At 58.1% G+C, this 20550-nt stretch overlaps 1 protein-coding gene across 3 annotated transcripts in view; it reads left to right on the plus strand.

The window, feature by feature from the left end:
* COX19 (cytochrome c oxidase assembly factor COX19) overlaps window positions 1–6897 on the plus strand; it is a 10369-nt gene extending 3472 nt beyond the window's left edge. Inside the window, exons 3-4 of one of the 3 annotated variants that reach the window (XR_013333871.1) lie at window positions 2564–2726; window positions 6876–6897. Coding sequence is in view for 1 of the 3 variants with exons in the window: in XM_077758796.1 (XP_077614922.1) it covers window positions 2564–2647 (84 nt within the window). In the remaining 2 variants the exon portion in view is untranslated. Of the gene's footprint in view, window positions 1–2563; window positions 5758–6875 lie in introns of those variants that run through there. The other 2 variants (XR_013333870.1, XM_077758796.1) reach the window with 2 other exon arrangements.
* The last annotated feature ends 13653 nt before the right edge of the window (window positions 6898–20550 follow it).

Raw genomic sequence — 20550 nt, forward strand, 5'->3', positions numbered from 1 at the left:
GGCCCCGCCGTGTCTGGAAGCCAGCGATGCTGTGTCTCTGGCCCATCCCCCTCCCATCCTGACTGGACCCGGCACGGGCTCTCTGATGAAGGGGTCCTGTGACGTGGCACGGTCCGCCTGGGGACTCCGAGGCCATCTCCCTCAGCTGCAGGCGATCAGCGGCGTATTCCTGCCGTGGCCTGATCCCCCTCTGCCATGTAAGGTGCTCCTTGCGGGCCTCAGCGGTGGGGGCGTCTTCTGGGGCCCGTTCTGCTGGCACAGTGAGATCTGAGGTCCACAGTAAGGACTATTGGCTGGATGTGGTGAAAATTGATCCTTGTTTTCCTCACTTCGTTTAAGGAACTGCGTGTGAGTTCCGCTGCCATAGGATTCCGTCTGCCTACAGCCTAACTGACTGGTTTGCAATTCTGGGGGCGTGTCCCTGAGGGGGAGTGACGCCTCTGGGTTTGGTGGCCTGGAGCCGCTGCCAGCTCATGGGCTCTGGCCATGCCGTGGCAGGGTAGCGGGTGGGACGGGAAGGTGCCGCCTGTTGGCGGCCGTGACAGGAACAGGCCTGCACATGGAGCCGTCCGCTAGGCCATGTGCACCGGCCTTCAGGGCCTCCTGTCAGCTTGTCACTGGCCGGCACAGCGATATCAGAGGTGGGGGCTCTGGTAGCATCCGCCCGGCCCCAGGCATTTGCTATTGCTCACAGTGGCCTTGTTGCCCCGTCCCCTCCCCCATTCCCCTGCTTCCCAGGCCACACTCTCCCCTGGAACTTCGTGATTTTCCTCCGAGGCCACACGCTTCGTGATTTTCCACACGAGAGCTTCCGGGCACCCAAGCTCAGGGCACTGTGTGTGTGGGTCTGCGTGTGTCTGGTGTCTGGTCCTATACTGCCCGAGGTCAGCGTGCCCACTCCGCGGACGCCTGCAGTCCCTCACAGAGTGCGTGCTGGAGGCACCTGACAACTGTGGGGGTGCTGGAGCCCGCCGGTCTTACCGCGGCTGAGTCATGGACAAAGGTGCATTGCTCCCCTGGGAGGCTGGAGCAGGGCCACAGAGGACATGGCACCCGGAGAGCGCTCCTCAGGGCCTGGCCGGCTTGTCCACCCCTTCTGGGGACACAGATAACGCAGTCAGTCTGGTCTACAAGTGGACTTTCTACCTATGAACGGATTCCAGCTTCTTGTAATGGAAATTGCTGAGCACACCTGTGTGCAGGGATGGCATCCCCGTGGTGCGGTGCCCGCTCCCCCTCCTGCCCCCAGTGCCGGCACCCTGAGGGCACATGCCCAGAACACCTTCGGTCTTGGGCTGCCTGGACAGCCCTTGTGACACTCAGGTAGAGGTCGTCTGCCAGGTTTGGTGTTTCTGCAGGAGGGTGGCTGGCGCACCCCAGGGCCCCCGCATCCAACTGGGTGACTCACAGCATCCTTGGTTCCAGTGTGCTCGCAGAAGCCTGGCTACTGCTGGCCTGCCAGGCTCGCAGGGGTTTGTGGGCTCAGCGGTGTGAGGGGAACATGGCGTCAAGTGATGGTGGCTGGCGCTGCGGGCGTCCCTTTGCCGGCTGAGCCTGGTGGCTCCTGCAAGGATGCTGGGCTCCCACCAGCAAGCAGGATGGACAGATGGCCTCTGAGAGTGGGGCTCGTCCCCTTCCCTCGCCCCCTGCCCAAAACAAAACAGGATGAAAGCCGGGCCCTCCTGCCCTGGAGTGTGGGCAGAAAGAGGCCAGACGGGGTAGGCACGAGCCCAGCAGGTGCTCCCTGCGGGACATCTCGGTCTTCATGGTCCAGACTTACGTGGACGCGGTGGGGGGCCAGCACACGGGGCACAGGGAGGGAGAGGGACAAGACACAGCTGCCGGCCAGCTGCAGTGCGTGGGGCCTGGGGCAGCAGTGAGAGGAGATGGAGCCGGTGCACCACGTGTCCTAGTGCTTCTGGGTCACAAGTGACGCTAACATGTGCAGTGATGCTTGAACAGCACGGGTGTGAATGGGGCGGGTCTGCTTACCATGCAGACTTTTTGATACGTGCGGGACAGTGTCATAAACCTGTTCCTTCCTTATGATTCTCTTACTGATGCTGTTTTTGCCCGGCTCACCTGTTTGTAAGATGCAGCCACGAGACATGGTACGCAAGGTGCACGTTTCCGCTGAGGCTTCGGGGCAGCAGTGGGCTGTTAGGAGTCAGAACCGGGTTTTCAACTGTGCAGGTGGTTGGTGCCCCTGACCCATGTCTTGTTCAGGGGTCCCTTTACCAAGTAAAGTCTGTCCTGTCCCCGCCCGCCTGTCTGGTGTGTCTTCCCAGTGTGCTGGAGGCCATCTTGAGCTTGGGGCCCTTGGGCGGGACGCACATCTGCTCCAGACTGGCACCTGGGGGGCCTCGCGGACTGTCCCGCCAGGGCTGTCCCTCTGGAGTCCAGAGGTGCAGATGACAGGCTCAGGGGCCGGCCGGGAGGAGGAGGGTGCCGGGGGGCCTGGGAGGCGTGGGTCCAGTGGGGCCACTGCTGTGGGTGGGAGGGACGGGGTGAATCCATGGGCCCCGAGCAGACTGTGCTCTCCATTTTCTTCATTCTCAGGCAGCTGATGGCACAGGAGCCCCTGGAAAAACTGGGATTTCGAGATTTGCTTGATGGAAAAAAAGCAGAGGCAGAAACTAACTCTTGATGGGAAGAGGTCCATCCACCGGCTGCTGGGTAATTCAGGCTGGAGCATGTCCAGTGACTTCGTCACCTGACGATTTACGGTTAGTTGCTGTGATTTCGGAAGAAGCTTCTGGAACGCCCTCCTTGACGGAAACATCTCCTCTTGATGTTTCCCAGGGAAATGATTGTTCCCATTAGGTCTTGTCCCCCCCCCACCCCCAGGAGTGTTACATCGAGAGAGTCCTGGAGGCCTGTGGCGGGTAGGCAGGAAGGGGCAGAGTTACTCCCGCTGTGTGAGGGGACATGTGGGCCTCCATGACGTGGGGAACCCGCTCTGTGATACCGTTTGTAGCTTCGTAGCACTGATGCACTGAGCGTGGCTACAACCCGACATACAGGTGCTGTCAGAAAGCCACTTCCTGCCCAGAGCATTTCCTTTTGTGCTCTTATGTGCCTGTTTTTTAAATTTTTTTTTGGAAATGAAATACAGAATATAAAGTTGGAAGTGAGAGATTGTTGGCTTTTGACGTATTTGACTCACTTTTTTCTGGTAGTGCCTGAAACACCAGTGTCTTTTCACCAGAGGCTCGTTTTCTGACCCGTGTGAGTTTACGTAAAGTATTTAAGTTCAATGACTCCTTTATTATGACTCTGGAAAACAGGACGTCAGGACACTTGTTGTTTCACTTGCATGCGTGGTCTTCCACTGTATCCCTCTGAGAACACTCACACGCACACGCTGTGGGCCAGGCTCCCGGGGCCCATGAGCCCACGTCAGGGCAGCGGTCCTGTGGCGTCTGTCTCGCTGACCAGGCCTACGGCAGCAGCGTTCAGGCAGTTGCCAGATCGGCCAACGTCGGTTCAACCTTACACGCACCCAGGTGCCACGCCAGGCCTCCCGGGTGGCTCCGACATGTGGCTGGGGCTCAGGTCTGTGAACAGGGAGCAGAGTGAGCAGGGGTCTGGGCCCAGCACTGCCCTCCCTGGCTCCCGGCCAGCCAGCTGGCTTTTGTCCCCGTGTAGCTAATGGAACATGGCGGTCAGAGAATCCTGGGCACGTCCCTTCTCGGATGGTGACCTGGTGGGGACAGGCACCCGTGACCCGGGTCCGGGCTCCCTGAGGTCGCCACCACCCACCCCTTGGCCATAGCTGGTAGAGGAGTCTCTGCTGTAAGGTTTCTGTCTCTCGTCCTTCGACGTCAGGCGCCTTCTGCTTATAGCCTCCCTTAAGTGGGTCCCTTGCCTGGCGAGTCCTCGTTCCCGGGGCCTGCTCCGCACCTTGTGGCCCTGTGGCCCTTGAGCGCCCCGGCTCCCTAGTGCAGTGTCCGCTGAGTACTGGGACTTGAGCTACCGGATTTTCTTGTCAGCAACTAGTTGACGAAGTGTTTCATCCGTCACCAACGCAGACCGAGCCACGGAGCCACCGAGCCAGCTTGTGTTTGCCAACGGGCGGAGTTACACCCATACAAGGTTATTTGCCATACGGGATGCTGACGCCGCCCAGATGCCCACACGGCAGAGCCTTTGCTGAACTGAGGCCTGCCTACCTGGCTTGGCGGCGCAGCAGGGGCGGGCGTGAGGTGTGCCGACACGGGCAACTCCAGGGGAAAGGCCGCCTCCAGAAGCATCTACAGCAATGTTAACAAAAAAGACACGGGACACTAGAAGCATCTGCAAACATGAAATTGAGGAAGGAGAGACCAGACACTAAGAAGGGGCAGCAGCGTGTCATGTGGCTTGGGGTCCCAGCCATCCTCCTGTCATTCCGACGCAGAAATGGAGCCGCTGCCACGGCCCAACCAGCTGGCAGGCCGGATTCTGAGCATGCACAGCGGGGGCACTGTGGGGGCCAGGACACAGGCTGTGTGGTCTGGGAGGTGGTTTGCCCACCCAGTGCTGAAACTGAGCCTGCACTGGGGAGCGGGGGGGCGGGGGGGGGATCACGGGCAGCAGGTGCACCCCTGCCCCACACCTTGGGCTCGAGCCCTGCTCCCAACAGTAGGAACCAGTCTCCCGGGGGACGGCAGATGCTGGGGCCAGAGCCCGAAAGTTCCCGCTGGTCCTGGCCCGTTCTGTGTCAGCAAGTGAGGGATTACTGGAAGAACAGTGGGGCACAGCCGTGCCACAGAGCCACCTCTGGGCCATTTTGAGCAGCAAAATACTGTAAAGGGTTGTGGTCCTCAGAATAAATTACTGTCCGGGAGTCCACGCTCGTAAACAATTAACGGAGGAGCACCTGGGGGGCTCAGTCGCTTGAGCATCCGACTCTTGGTTTCACCTCAGGTCATGACCTTGGATTGTGGGATTGAGCCCCATGCCGGGCCCTGCGGTGACAACATGGATTCTGATGGGATTCTCTCCTCGTTCTCTGCCCCTCCCTGGCTCCCTCGCTCCTTGTCAAAAATAAACATTAAAAATTTTTAATGATGGAATAAATGTGTCAGCGAGGGAGGGACAGCTCCTGTAGCACCAGTGGGAACAGCGTTCCCTCCATAGCTGCAAGGGGTGCAGATGAGAACCGCGGGGGCCCTCCCCTCAGAGTGCCCGCGCTTATAAAGGGTCAGTGTGTCAGTGTGGTCGCCAGGTGGCAACTTGCCCACGGCTGCTGCCCTGAGAAGGAGTGGTGACATCTGTCTAATGAGCAGACACCAAACTACACATTCTGCACTGAAGACCAGGCTGTTGAGGAGGCTCAGGGTCCTGAAGGACAGGAACTGAGGAGACTGACGGCCACGGGGCCTGTAGCAGCCAGAACGGTGGCGGGCATTCTGGGAGGCCTGGCACCTGCAGCGTGGTTACTGGGACGCTTGGGCTCCTGTTCTGTGGTTACGTAAGATGCTGTTGGGGGAAGCTGGATATCTGAACGCGTGTCTTGTTCTTGCAAATTTTGGGAAGTTCTAGGGGCCCCTGGGTGGCTCGGTCAGTCAAGTGACCGACTTCGGCTCAGGACACAATCTCACAGTTTGTAAGTTGAGTCCTGCATCGGGCTCTGTGCTGACAGCTCGGAGCCTGGAGCTCCTTTGGATTCTGTGTCTCCCCCTCTCACTGCCCCTCTACCACTCTCGCTCTTGTCTCTCTCAAAAATAAATAAACATTTTTTTTAAAGATTAAAAAATAAAGTTATTTCAAAATGAGAGTATCTTGCATCAGCTTCTGTGGAGGTGAACTGTCTGTCCACGATTGAGTAAATTCTCGCTCTGAACCGCATTCAGTGGGTGTTGAGGTGGGTGATGGGGCATGAGTGGGTTCGGGCCGGAGAAGGAGGAGTGTGGGAGGAGCCGGCAGAGCTCCTTGGAGCAGCAGCAGTCGGCATTGCCTTTGACCTCCCAGATCCGAGTCACCAGCTTCCTGGTGCGTGGGGCACAGATGTCCTGTCCGTTCCCAACGTGTGTCCACTCAAGCAAAGCCACCCAGGCAGCGGTCGTCTGGTATTCAAAGGTGCCCACAGCTGACCTCCAGGACGTCTTCCAGGTATCCTTATGCAGGAGATGGGGAAGGCCTACCACCAAGGTCAGGCCTCAGCCCACAGCCACCCTCCCCAGAGACGACCCCCTCCCAGTCTGCCTCTCTCTGTCCCCTGGGGTGGGCGCGCTGGATGTGCCCACGGTCTCAGCCATGTAACCGTGTCCAGAAACGCTCGGGGCACAGCCCTGGGGTCCTCTCTGCCCTGCTGGCCCTGTCCCTCCCACCGTCAAGAGTAAGACAGACTTTCCCCTTCACAAAGTGTCTTGTGCTCACTTAAATCACCACACACCCAGTGGTTTGAACACTCAGTTTTGTGGCCTGACAGCTTGCTGGTCAGAAGTGTAAATGGGCCACGTTTCTCCGGGGCTCTGGCAGGAGGCCGCTTCCTTGTCTTCTGGCGTCGAGAGGCGCTGGTACTCTGGGCCCGGGGACTGCCCTCCAGGGTCTGCTTCCCCCTTTCCTCTTCTCCCCGAGTCTGACCCCCCTGCCTCCTTACAGGGACCCTCCTGATGACTTACAGGGTCGTCTGTCAGCTCAGCACCCTTAGCCTGGTCACACCCGGAAAGTCTGATTAACAGGGTCTGGCCGGGACAGGGCATCGGACCTGGTGGGCCTTGGGGCCGAGTGGCGGGCCGGTGAGCAGCTTGCGGGCCCCTGCCCAGAGGCCGTGCTTTTCCACGGTTGTGGGGCTCTGTGTCCCCTGCCGTGACCCCATCACGGCTGGAACATGCTCAGGGCTGTTGAAATCCTGTATTTTTCTGAAATCACTATCATTGGGTTTGCAGCCACTTCTCATTGGGGGCAACAGAGAATGCGTGTGTGCCTAATACACAGGATCAGGTCAGCACCGGCCTTTGCATGTGTGACGTGACCCCTGTTCCCGTGAAGCACCTCTAGACATTCCCAGGTTCTGTGGACGCAAGAGGAGTCCGGGATACCGAATGGTGAGTGTTCACGACGCACGTACATGTGGCGCAATTGGCTGGACATACATGGCTTTCCTGCGTGTGTTTTTCTTTATGGCTGTATTTTGTAACAAGCACATATCATTTTTATAGAAACAGTCGTTAGTTTAAAACTCCTTGTGTTTGGTTGTTATTTTATGTAACCTATAAATTGCTTGTTTGTGGTTGTAATTTTATATCATGCATGAATACGGCCCCGTTGATCTCACCTGGTAAAGCTGTGCTGGTTTTGGATTGGGATACCATTCCACGAGGCGCACAGGGCTGGCGAGGGCAGCCCTGATGTCCTCAGGGGTCACTTGAGGGAGTCTCTGAGGGGAGGTGCGGCAGTGTGCTCTGGTCTCCCCATAGGAAGCCGGGAACACCGGCCTCCGGCTCCTTCTGTCGGTGCTGCCTGCCTCCTGCTGGGCTCATCCGGGAACGCAGGTTTAGTACCTGGTGCCTGGACTCAGTCTTTGAGTGAGATCATTTACGGGCGAGAAGACAGAGATTGTATTACTGCAAGAGGCATTGGAGAACTTTCTATTAATCCACAGAAGTGACTCTCCTAGTTGCTGCGAGGAAAATTACGAATCTCCGGTCTTCTGGAAGAATGGAACCAAATCCACACCTGCTGTGCGCAGAGCTTTGCAGAGGGAAGGGATGCCTCCCGGGAAGAAGGGTCCAGGCGTGGCAGCATGGGTTGCTCGTCCGTCTGGGCTGTCATGGCCCTCCTGCTGGTGGCCTGGAAGGATGTCATCCACCAGCTTTCATTAGGGGACACAGCATGTGACTGTACCCGCCACGCTCCCCGGGGCATCCCAAGGTGCTAGGAAGCCTGGACCACTGTTGGGGGTTTGGCGGCGCTTGGGAAGGTGGCGCCTGGGTTGCTCCCGGGCTGCTGCCGTGGTACTGCCCTTCTTTTTTTTGGTAATGTTTATTTATTTATTTTGAGAGAGAGAACAAGCAGGGACCGGGGGCAGAGACAGAGGGAGACAGAGAATCCCAAGCAAGCTCCTCGCTGTCAGCACAGAGCCTGACTTAGGGCTCGAACTCACAGGCTGTGAGATCATGACCTGAGCCAAATTCAGTCACTTAACTGACAAGCCACTCAGATGCCCGTTATTTAATTTTTAAGCGTATTTATTTGTGGGGCACCTCGGTGGTTCAGTCGGTTAGGCGTCCGACTTCAGCTCAGGTCATGATCTCACGGTTTGTGGGTTTGAGCCCCGCATTGGGCTCTGTGCTGACAGCTCAGAGCCTGGAGACTACTTCAGATTCTGTGTCTCCCTCTCTCTCTGACCCTCCCCTGCTCACTCTGTCTCTCTCTCTGTCTCTCAGAAATTTATAAAAAAACTTAAAAAAATTTTTTTAAAAAGTTTGTCTTCGAGGGAGAGTGAGAGAAAGAGAGAGAGACAGACAGTGTGAGTGAGGCAGGGGTGGAGAGGAAGAGAATCCCAGGTAGGATCCATACTGTCAGCACAGAGCCTGACGTGGGGCTTGAACTCATGAACTACGAGATTATGACCTGAGCTGAAATCAAGAGTCAGACGCTCAACCTGCTGAGCCCCCCAGGCGCCCCTGTGGTATTGCTTTAAAACACCCCTTCACTGGCGCATGTGGAGGGCAGGTCCAGGGATGTTAAGGTCAAGGTGGGACAGGTCCTTCCTGATGCTGGACCATCGGGACCCAGAGCCATGAAGGCAGACAGGGTGGGCCCAGCTTGCGTTTGGGCCACTGTAAAGCCATGCCGACTTCTTAACCAGAACAGCAGACCTCCGGGCTCTCGTCCCCTCCCCAGTGAGGACCCTTCAGCTTCCTGTCGACTGGCTCTTTCTTCTTCCTGGGACAGGCCTGCCTCCCTGGGCCTGCCTGACCCTCTTTTCCAGTGTCCTGCTGTCAGGACTGGCCTGTCCCCCTGCGTGCTGTGCCCACACCCTGTCCTGGGCCTGCAGGAGACGGACAGCTCCGGCTCCGTGTGGGCCCCTGGGCGGCACAGGCGAGGTGCCGTGTGGCCTGGGACTGCAGTCATCTCCAGGGGCCGCCCCATCAGGTGGGGGCCGGAGGCCAGAGGGAGCCCTGCAGGCCCCACTGGGCAGGCAAGGAGTTCAGAGCCTGGGTAGGATAGTTGGGGCCCGGCCGGCTGGCAGCAGGCCCCACACAGGACCCAATGGCTACCCTTAGACAGATGCGCGCCCAGGCGGAAGCTGGATTCTGCGCTCCGAGCTGAGGGACTGGTGCGGGCCCTGCAGCTCTGATCGATGGTCACCAGGGTGGCTGGGGCCAGAGAGCCTTCCCCTGGAAGAGGGAGCGCACCAGCCCCTTCTTAGGAGCCCCTTGGTCATGGCTCAGGCGCTTATGTTCTCGCGTCGCGCGGACCGTTCAGTCCCCGGCCTGGGGCCCTCCCCTCCCCCTGGTGGACACCCCTGAATCTTCTAGGTGAGACCTGCATCCCTGAGGCGGGTGGCAGGCTGGGGAGAGGTGGGTGGTGCCCAGTGAGGACGCGGGAGCAGGTGACTGGGTGCTGCCTGCAGACACTGCAGCAGGGGAGATGAGGCTGCCTGCCATGCCCCAGAAAACAAGGCCACTGCAAAGTAAGTCCTCTTGCCAGTTTGGTTCCTTTTTTTTTTTTTAATTAATTACTTAATTTATTTATTTATTAGAGAGAGAGACAGCGTGAGCAGGGGAGGGTCAGAGAGAGAGGGAGACACAGAAACTGAAGCAGGCTCGAGGCTGTGAGCTAGCTGTCAGCACAGAGCCCAACACGAGGCTCGAACCCACGAACCGTGAGATCGTGACCTCAGCCGAAGTCAGACGCCTAACCAACTGAGCCACCCAGGCGCCCCCATTTTTTTTGTTTTGTTCCTTTTTAAAAGAATTTTTTATTGGGATGTAAGTCACATACCATAAATTCACTTTTGAAAGAGTATAATTCACAAAGTACTGGAATTTTTTCTTTAAGTAAGCTCCATGCCCAACATGGGGCTAGAACTCATGACCCTGAGGCCAAGAGGTCCACACTTCCCGACTGAGCCAGCCGGGCGCCCCATTGCCTGCTTGGTTTCCCATCATCTGCCCTTCTCCCTGAAGTAGGAAGGCAGCCAACAATCTCTGTGGATTTACCACTGAGCCCTGGAGGGAGGGCTGCAGGGGTGAGGGCAGGAGAGCACCTTATTCCTGAGTCTGCCCCCAGTTCCAGGCTGTCTTGGGGTTTGGACCAGCCTCTCTCTTGCCCTCAGTCCAGTGAAACCCCAGAGTGGTGTGACCACTTCAAACCGTGGCACACATTCTGCACCCCCTCGGCCATGGGAGTGGGGTGGGTGTCTGTCCCCTTCCCTCAATCTGGGACCTTTAGGGGCTGCTGAGCTCTGAGGAAGCCCAAGTGCATCCCCATGGGGAACCCATGCAGAGAAGTCAGGGGGCAGGAAGAGGGGTGCATGCCCGTGGCCCCCATTGCTAGAGCTGCACCTGAAATCTTGGGAGCCCAGAGCCTGGCGGTGCTGTCTCAGCCACAGTGTGTGCTGGACGGGTCACTGGAGGAGAGGAAGGAAGTAGGACAGGAAGTTCCTTAGAAGGGACACAGGGATCGCGAAGCAGGGGATGCGTTGGCAAAGATGACCCCATCCCCCTGACGCTGTGCTGACCTGTGACACAGAGGCAGGGCAAGCAAGAACCTCCAGGCCTGCGTTCTGCTTGTCACTTTCCAGTCTGGGATTTCATCAGCCACCGTACTGCCCAGCAGAAGACAGCCCTGCGCTTCCTGGAGGACACCCGGCTTGTGGGCCCTGGCGGTGGGGCGACGCCAGGGCTGGAAGTTTGGGGCTGCAGGTGCAAGGCCCAGAGTCCAGAGGCTCAGGCAGGAGGTTGGGTGGTGTTGGAAGGACGGCGGTCCTGGGTGGGTGTGGGGGCTGGGCCGGTTGCCCCTTGGGACTTTTTGGGTTGGCCTGTGGGGCTGGGCGACTGTGCCCGCGAATTACAAAAGCCCAGTAATGGGGCAGGGGTGGGGGCCCACCCCTGAGGGGGGGACCAGCTGTCCCTTCCTGCCATTGACCTGCAGGGGCAGTGGCACCATGGGACAGAGTGTGGTGGCGTGGCGGCCCCTGCCGGACAGTAGTGGCACTGCAGTGTCTGGAGAGGGCCACCTCGGGGGACAGCGTGCACCTTGTTCCACATGGGACCCGGGCTGTGCAATCCTGAGGCCCCAGATCTTCCTGACCTGACAGCCAGGCTGGGGGCTTAGGGGCTCAGAGAAGGGGAGGCTCAGCTGCCAGCCACCGCCCCCGTGCCAACTCCCCTGCATGCTCAGGGCAGCTCAGAGCTGGTGCCTGTTGAGGGCCTGGCACTGCAGGGGAGCCCGTGATGGACGTCAGAGGGCTCGCCACAACCACAGACTGTGATCTGGGGGTAGCAGGAGCCCCACTCACAGGAGACCCCACTGGGGACAAGCGGGTCACCGTGAACGTGAACGAGGGGGCTGGGAGGAGGGCTCAGGCCAGGCCTTGGGGCCTTCTGGCCCCTGGATGCCAGGGCTTGGCTGCAGGTGTCTGCCCAGGGCTGTGGTCTCCTGAGGTCCCTGCTCCTTCAGGTCTCTCTCCTCCTCCCTCTTCTCCCATCCTCTCCCCTCCCCTCTCCTCCCCTCCTCTCCCCTCTTCTCTCCTCTTCTCTTCCCTTCTCCCTCCTCCATCTCCCCCTGTTCTCCCCCTCTTACTCTTCCTCCCACCACTATGCCTGTTAGCTCTTGCTGGGTGCAGGCCACCCCAAACTTAGCTTCAAGCAACATAATTTTATGGTCCCGATTTCTATGCCTCTGGGGTTGGCTGCCCCCACCTGGGTCCGCTCACTTGCATGGACACAGTCGGCACCTGAGCTGGGAGGCCTCTGGCGACCGGGGCTCAGTCTCTCTGGGCTTTCTCCACATGGTCTCTGCAGTTTGGTGGCTGGGGGCCAGGCTTTGTACCTGGAAGCCCAGGCTCCCAAGGAGAGACAGAGAGAGAGACAGAGAGAGTGCACCAAATCGAAGTTACATCCTTTTAGGACTAAGCCCAAGAAGTCTATGTGGTGTCTTGGTGTCCTCTGCTGGATGGAGCAATCACAACCCCCACTGAGATCTGAGGTGAGAACATAGATCCCACATCTCAGTGGGAGGTAGGAGGAAGGCCAGTCATGTTACAGAAGATCCTGTAGGAGGGAAGGCAGAGATAGATGGATGATGGAAGGATGGATAGATGTTGGATGGATGAGTTGATGAATTGATGGATAGATAAATGATGAATGGATGATAGATAATGATTGATAAGTGGGTGGGTGGATGGATAGATGGATGGTAGAAGATGGATGAATGGATGCATAGAGGATAGATGGATAGATAAATAGATGATGGATGGATACATAATGGATAGATAGGTAGATGGGTGGATGGATGGATGGTTGGATGGATGGATGGGAGGGTAGGCAGAGGGACCTTCTCTGGGAATACAAAACCCTTCTCAAATGCCCTGTCCCATTGCACCTGTCTGAGACCTGTTCTGATGTGCTGGTTCATAGACTCAGTTCATGGCAGCTGGGCTCAGAGGCAGTCAGCTCTGTTTGCAGTGTGCGGAGCCTGATAAACTGTGAAGTGCTTTTCACACCTTCACACCCTGTGCTTTGTGAAGCTGCAAGGCTTCTTGGCCACCTCGGTCTGTGGTGTGTGGGGGTCTCTGGTGCTCTAGTCTGTCCTCAGGCCTGTGGTCTGATCCTGGAGGGAAGCCTTAATGAGCTGTGTGAGCTGGTGCCTCCTGCCTCGGTCTCCCCGTCCCCTAAGGGACGTGATGTCGGCCTAGTGTAGGGCTGCTGAGCAGTGGAAGGCAGGACCCCTTCATTCAGGAGGCTCAGCCCAGGGGCCGTGACGTCAGACATGAGAAGCACAGAGCCTCTGAGTTCTTACTGCAGCACAAGGGGAAACACTTCCGATGCGAGGACGCCTATGAATAGCACGGACACAGGCAGAATACAGCGTGTGCCCTTCGTGGCTGGTTCATCTCCCTGAGCACCGTGTCTTCCAGGCTCATCCAGGCCATAGCGTGGGTCAGTGCTCCACAGAGTCATATTCCATGGGTGTGGGCAGGCCACGTGCTGCTCACTCGGTCTTCAGTTGCTGGGCACTTAGCTTGCTTCCGCCTTCAGCTGCTGTGAATAGTATTGAATTTCTACGTGAATAATGTGGACATGCATGTGCAAGTCTTTATGTGAACGTGGTTTCACTTCTCCTGGATGTGTACATGAACTTGCTGGGCACTTGAGAGTTCACTGCATAACCGTTGGAGGACCCCCCCGGACTGTTCACACAGTGACTGCAAGTTCTATGTGCCCAGCAGCCACAGATGAGGGTTTGCATCCCACACTGGCCACCCTTGTTACTTTCTGTTTCTGAGTTGCAGCCGTTGTTGTGCGTGTACACAGGTGTCTCTGTGCGCATGTGTGCGCATGTGTAAGTGTGTGCATGCTTGCAGCTGTGTGTTCGTGTATGTGCACCTGTGTGATTGTGTATTTCTGTGTGTGTCTGTGTAAGTGTGCGCACGCTGGCATCTGTGTTTGTGCGTGTGCATGTGCATGCATGCCTGTGTGCATGTGAAAGGGGGGAGAAGTAGGATCTAGTAGCAGTTCAACTTGCATCTCCCTGATGGCCTGATGCTGTTGAACCATCCGTAAGTCTTAGAGAAAGTCTATTCAGATCATTTTCTCGTTGCTTAACTGGGTCACTTGCCTTCTTTATTATTGACTTGTAAAGGTTCCTTATAAGCGGATTTTGAATTTTTTGCATTGATTTGCATGTGAACTTAAGATCCACTGCTCAATGTCATTGCTGAAAGGGAACAGGGTCAGGGAAAGAGGGCAAGCGCAAGCATCCTATTTCGGACTTCACCCTTCTCCCCGGACCATGGCAATGGCTGAGAGTGGCAGACAGCCACAGAGATCTCACCCATGGGGCCCGCCCCGCCCTGGAGCCCCCTCACGTGCAGTGGGGGGCCGTCACTTTGCCCAGCCTTCCGGCGCAGTGGGGGGGGACTTCCACACCCTCCCTCCTCCCACTGCCAGATGCTGTTGCTCTTTGGGAAACCAAGCAAAGAATGTTTTTAAATCCTCAAATCCACTACGCAACCCTCACCACCACACCCCCACTTCATCTTTGGGGACACCCCTGGAGATGCCAACCTCCCGAGGCGGTTTCTAGGCTCGCACCACTCCCAGACCCCTGAGTGACTCGGGTCCTGTTTCCTTTTTCCTTTTCTGTGTTTCCCTTGGTGAGAAAGCAAATGACCGTATCTACGGCGGGTGGAGCCGCAGGCTGATGGCAGTGGCTACTGGAATTGCTTACCCGAGGGCTGGCTTGAAAACGGGAACTCTGTGGGGACAGGGCTGTGTCCCCAGCCACACTAGGAGGCTGCTTCTTGTGGCCAGGCGCGTGGCTGTGTGCATCTGAGCAGCCTTCCTGCCTCCTTCGCCTTCTGGGGGAGCCACCTCCCTGGGCCTCCCTCTCCTCTCCCTCTCCTGTGTCCTCCCTGGGGCTTTGCCCACAGCTGATGCTCCAGCACACAGTGGAGGGCAGGGGCCCCTGGGGACTGGCCTGGAGCAGGCCCAGGCAGGAGGGAGGGAGAAGGCACTGGGGTGCGGCCACCCTGCCCGGAGTGGGCTGGAGGAGGGCATGAGGCCCCAGGAGGGGTCCGGGACCCTTCCTGCTTCCCGCTCTGCTCACAGCTTGCCCACAGCCGCCCTGGGATCTGCTACTTTTGCTGTGTCTGCAGGGTCTGCCCTGCCCGCAGCAGGGTCAGGGCTGATGCAGTGTAGGGCTTGTGCCAGGGGGCTCTGGCAGGGGCTGTCTGCTCCCCTGTCAGCCCTGTCTGCTCCCCTGATTAAGTGGCTGGGTCCTCCAAGCTGCTAAGGGTCTGCACGGAGCAGGTGCGCAGTGAACACTGTCCAGGGGCATGGCCACCGCCTGGTCTCAGGGGTGGCAGGCCCAGGGGTGGCATGGATCCGCCTTCACACTGCCTACCTCCTTCGGGCTGGGTGTGTCCCCTCTCCTGTCCCAGGAAGGACTGCCAATCCCACCTGTTTCACAGAATTTCCTTAAGAATCTGGAGATGGCAGGTGTTGGGGCAGAAAAAGCAGGCTTTTAGTGGTCAGCTCCCCTTGGGGCTCTTGGCATCCAGGGAAAGGGGCCACTTCTGTGGGGGCACCTCTGTGGGGATGGGAACACCTGTATGGACACATCTATGGGGATGGGAACACCTCTACAGGGATGGAGACACCTGTGGGGACACCTCTATGGGGATGGGGACACCTGTGGGGACACCTGAGGTGCCTAGGCCCTCAAATTGCCTCCTTGTCTCCAAACTTGTCCTCTCCACCTGCCATCTGTCCTGCAGCAACCCTGCTGTCACTCCTCAGTCACCCCTTTCCTGAGAGCCCCCTCCAGCCCTGCTCAGCCCTCCTGGGTGGCCCGCTCACACAGCCTTCCCCTGTCGCTGTCTCTTGCCCTCTGCCTCTGTGCCCACAGCCCCCTGGGGGACCCCTCCCTGTATCTCCCATGGGCTTTGGTGGTGCCGCCGTCCTCAGTGCCTCCTGTGGGCCACAAACCCGAGTCCACCCACCCCCATGTGTGTGTCCCCACAGCCCTGCCCTCAGGCCTGCTCCTCCTGACACCCTCCCGGGGACCCCTAAGGGCAGACATAGAGTCACTCTCTTTACTCCCCATCCCCCTCAGGGCAGGGACCAGCCCCCCCTGACTGTGTCAGGACCTTGGGGTCTGACCTTGAGACCCTCCGGCCCCTCCCCAGAGCCCCAGGCCTCTGTGCTCGGTGGCCTGAAATGCCCTCTCGTGGCTTGCTCAGACTCACCCTGGGGAGCCCTGCTGATCCCTCCCTGTCCTCCCTGATACTTGGTGGCCTCTCCTTGCCCCTCCATCTAACACAGGAGACAGCCAATCTCTTGGCCTCCTTGGAGGCAGGGACTGGCCTATAGGGGCTCCCAGCCCAGATGGGGCATACAGTAGGTGCTCAGTAAGCATATGGGATGGGTCCACCAACATGGAGCGGGGCGGGGAGGGGGGTGTTCTCCCCAGCCCTCCCCCATCGGCCTCTGGAGGGGAAGACAAAGAGGGGACACCAGGGGGGGGTCCCACAGAAAGGCATGCCCCTGGGAAGGGCTGCGGGCCATGGCTGTAGATGGGAACCTGGAGAAGTGAGACCTCATAGCTGGGGGTCCCCAGGGCCGCGTGGACGGAGCATCCTGGGCTTCCTTTGGCTTCAAGGGGAAGAAAATGCACCCAGACTCGGGCCTGGTGGCTCTAAGGCAGCCAGACCCCCACCCCGTTTGCTTCTATCTCTCGCCAAGTTGGACTGGTCCGCATATCCTGGACTGTCCCCGCTGAGGGTGGGCGGGAGGCAGGGAGGGGAGAGAGAACGTGGGTCCCCCTGGCTGGCTGGCGGCTCCCAACCGTTGTTCGAAGGCGGCCGAGAACAGCAATGTGTAACTGTGATAGTTCACTCGTGAGCTCGAACTACAGACATTTGTCCCCCCCAGCTTTGGGGGTCCCCCATGTAGGCCAGGCTCCCCCAGCGGCTCTGGAGGAAGCTTCTCCGGGCCACTGCCCCCTGACCTCTTCGTCCTTCATCACACAGCGCTCTCCCTGGGTGCGTGTCTGTGTCCAAATCCCCCTTTTATAAGGATACGGTCGTTGAATGAAGGCCCACCCCTCCTTTGCAAAGCCGCCAGCCTGGATAAGGCCACATTCACATTCACAGGTACCAGGGCTGGGATACAGTGTGGCTTCAGGGAAGCCACTCAACCCACAGCATAAACCAGCAAATGCAGGACACTGTGGAGACACCCCCACAGCCCTGGCGGGGGGGCGCTGCCCTCCAGGACCCTTCGTTTCGGTACCACCATCCCCACCAGGTACCACATTGGCCCTCCTGCTCCCACGCAAACCTCAGGCCCGCCAGCAGGTGCCTCAGCCGGACGCCCTGCTCTCAGGGCCCCGCTACGTCACCCTCCCCTCAACCAGCCTTGGTTTCTCCATCCCGTCTGGACCTGTGCCTTCAGCTATGGGGTTCCGTCTCTGTGGTTGGGCCGGGCGATCTCTGTCCAGCGCCCGCCAACACTGTGCATCCTAGGACCCCCATGTAGCCCAGAGTCTGCTCTCCAGGGAGGGTCTTGGTGACAAAGCCCTAGTTTCAGGCCCAGAGCAGCTGGTGCTTCCCTAGCCCATCCAACACGTCCTTGCTGCTCGCCGGCCAAGCCGGGGCTCCCTTGGCTTCCACCTGGTCAGGGCTGGACACATCGGAGGTGCTGGACAGACACCACGAAGCATTCCCGTGCCGCAGAGCTGCTCACTGCAAAGAGGACTTGAGGAGGGTGCCACGGACTAGAAAGGTTTCTTGGTAGTCATGCCAATTCCTGCTTTGGAGGTCTTAGAAATCCAGTTGGTAGGATAGAAAGATCTTGGTGATAAAAAGACAGGACATGCTTGAGAGGTGGTTCCCTCTTTGTTCTCCTCAAGGGGGCATTAGAACACGGGGGCTCTGGGGCACCTGGGTGGCTGCATCGTTTGAGCTCAGGTCATGATCTCATATTTCAGGAGTTCGAGCCCTGCATCAGGCTCTGTGCTGACAGCTCAGAGCCTGGAGCCTGCTTTGGATTCTATGTCTTCCTCTCTCTCTGCTCCTCCCCCGTTTTTGCTCTGTCTCTCTCTGTCTCTCAAAAATAAATAAACATTAAAAATTTTTAAAAAATAAAAGAACACAGGGGCTCTGGGCCCATCATCTCAAGACTCTGGGCTGGGAGTTCTGGGGTCCACAGACAAAATCCTGACACTGGGAGGAGGTCTTTTTCCTCATCTGGGAGGGCTTCAAGGAGGAGGTGGCAACAAGCTGTGCGTGTCTCCAGGGAAGGGACCCTGGCAGGGCTCTTGTCACTGGCCTTTGGAAAGTGGCTTCTCTGTCAGGGGAGCCCGAGTGCCTGGCCGAGGGCAGGGTCCATCCCCTCAAAGGGGCTCAGGACCAGCCCTGAACCCTGGAATCCTCTGTCCGTTTCACTCCTTCCTTGGGAGGGCCAGGCCCTGCTGGTGCCGAGACGCTACCCTGTCTGCTAGGGGCCAGGGGCCCAGCCTCACCTTGGCACTGTGGCTGGCGAGATGCCAGGTGTCCGTCCAGGCTGCCTGCCAACCAGCTGTGAGTGGCCTCCCGCGTACTGTGGAGTGTGCAGCAGGCAGGCCCTGCCTGTGAGGACTCGCTGTCTGCTCACGGCGGCTGAGTGGCCATGGGTGGGCGGCACTGGGCTGTCGGGGCCCCTGCCTGGGCTCAGGAGATGCTTGAGTACCTAGGATTCAGGGACCTTCAGCACAGCCTTGCAGACCAGGGACAGCTGGAGGGGCAGGGAGACACCCATGCAGACCCCGCACCTCCCACACCAACCCCGGGCTGGTTCTGATCCAGCCCAGGCTGTGCTGTCACAACCCCCTCAGCAGTCCGACCACAACCAGTGGAGGCCCTGGGGGGGCTCACCCCTTGCTGGGCAGCCCAGAGCATGGGCTGCCTACCTTGGTCTCACCTCCTTTGGACTCATCCATCACCCTGGACTATGTCATCACTTCCTCGGTCAATCGGGACGGCAGAGAAGGCAGAGGACCAGCCCCCAACAGGGTGAGGCCGGAAGCTCATGCGGTGCTCTCCTGTGGAAAGCACTTGCCTGTCCTGTACCAGCTCTTCCTCCGAGGCCCCTCTGTGACCCCTCCGTCCTTCCACATCCCCTCTGCCCCCAGGTGGAAACAGGTCCCTTCTCTGGGCACCTTACCAGGGTGTGTCTCTTTTTTCCGTTGTCTGTTTACCCTGGTCCTGAGCTGCATAAGCCATGTGTAGCCTTGGGCCAGTGATTGAATTGCCCCATGCCTCAGTTTCCCTATAAGAGGCGAGTTAACTGGGGCACCTGGGTGGCTTAGTCGGTTAAGCGTCCGACTTTCGCTTAGGTCATGATCTCGCGGTTCGTGGGTTCGAGCCCCGCATCAGGCTCTGTGCTGACTGCCAGCTTGGAGCCTGGAGCCTATTTCAGAGTCTGTATCTCCCTCTCTCTCTGACTCTCCCCTGCTCACGCTCTCTCTCTCTCTCTCTCGCTCTCCTAGAAATAAAATATATATATATATATATATATATAAAAAGAGGGGAGTTAACTAAGAAAGTATTTTAAGGGGTTTAACCTAACGCCTGGTGCTTGGTAACTAGTCAGCAGCTGTAACTTGCTAACATCTTCCTTAAGCAACATTCTCGCTTGTGCTGGGTGGTAGAATCTGACCCTGGCACAGGGGCCCAGAGATGAAAATGCCATCTGTCCTTGTTCATGAGGCTCCAGTCTGATGAGGGAGACAGATGTGTGACCAGTTAAACCACACAGCACCACAGGATGCCTGGCTGGCTCAGTCGGTGGAGCCTGCAGCTCTTCATTTTGGGGTGATGAGTTCAGGGCACACGTTGGATGTAGAGACTACTGGAAAAATAATAATAATAAAGCACACAGCCCCGCGGGGCCAGTGATTTAGAAATGCAAACCCAGGTGGGTTGCCACGTTCTGTGGAAAAGATGGACAAGGTTCTGGAATTTCTGGGACCCTGTGTGGGCCGGGGTGTAGGGAGGCAGGCACCGGGCAGGAAGCCTGTGCAACCATGATGGAGGGCAAGTTCACAGGTTTGCCACAGATTTGAATGCCTTTCCCCATGTCCCGGAGGTGAGTCCGCTTGGAATGTTTGCAAAGGTGCTGGCGGTGGACTCGGGCAGGGGGTGTAGTCTGTGATTCTGAACGTCTACAAACAGATCGAGGCCCCTCAGCCTGCAACTGGGTGGGCGTGTGATGCCCCGCTGAACTTGAAGCAGGATGCAGCCGTCGCAAAGGAAGGAAGTGGATCTGTATGTACCGACTTGGGAGATAGGAAGGTTTATTAAGTGAAAATAAATCAACCAACCCCAAACCAAAGCAAAACATCAGAAGGAACAAGGACTACCCTGGTGTTCTCACAGGCCAGGGACCGTTCTGGAAGGATGCTAAACAGTGTTTGGCTCAGAATTTCCAGGGGTGGGGGTGGAGAGAAGGTATAATTTTTCGGTCTGATAGTTTCAGTTTGCTTGTAATAGCATGCATCACTGCATCTCTAAGAAGAAAATGGAAAGAATTTGAAAAACTGCAGAGGCAGGCAGCCAAGGGGACATCTTTGTAACCTGTCCCCTCCAACTCTGCCCTCACCTGCACTCCTGGGTCTGTTGCCTCCTGACACAGAGGGACTTTATCCCATGCACGGTGACCTGCACGGTGACTTTAGACCATGCACAGGTGTCCTGTCCCTTCTGTGGCCCGAACGCCTGCTGACACCGGTGCCCCTGGCCACCTCCTCCCAGGTGGGACGCGGAGTTCGGATGGGCGTAGGCTGCGGGGAGACCTCTGGGCTGGTCCCCACGCGCGGGCTGGGAGCCGGGGCAGGCGCGAAAGGAGC

The sequence above is a fragment of the Crocuta crocuta genome, unplaced genomic scaffold (assembly GCF_008692635.1).
Source record: "Crocuta crocuta isolate KB4526 unplaced genomic scaffold, BGI_CrCroc_1.0 scaffold273, whole genome shotgun sequence".
Lineage (NCBI taxonomy): Eukaryota > Metazoa > Chordata > Mammalia > Carnivora > Hyaenidae > Crocuta > Crocuta crocuta.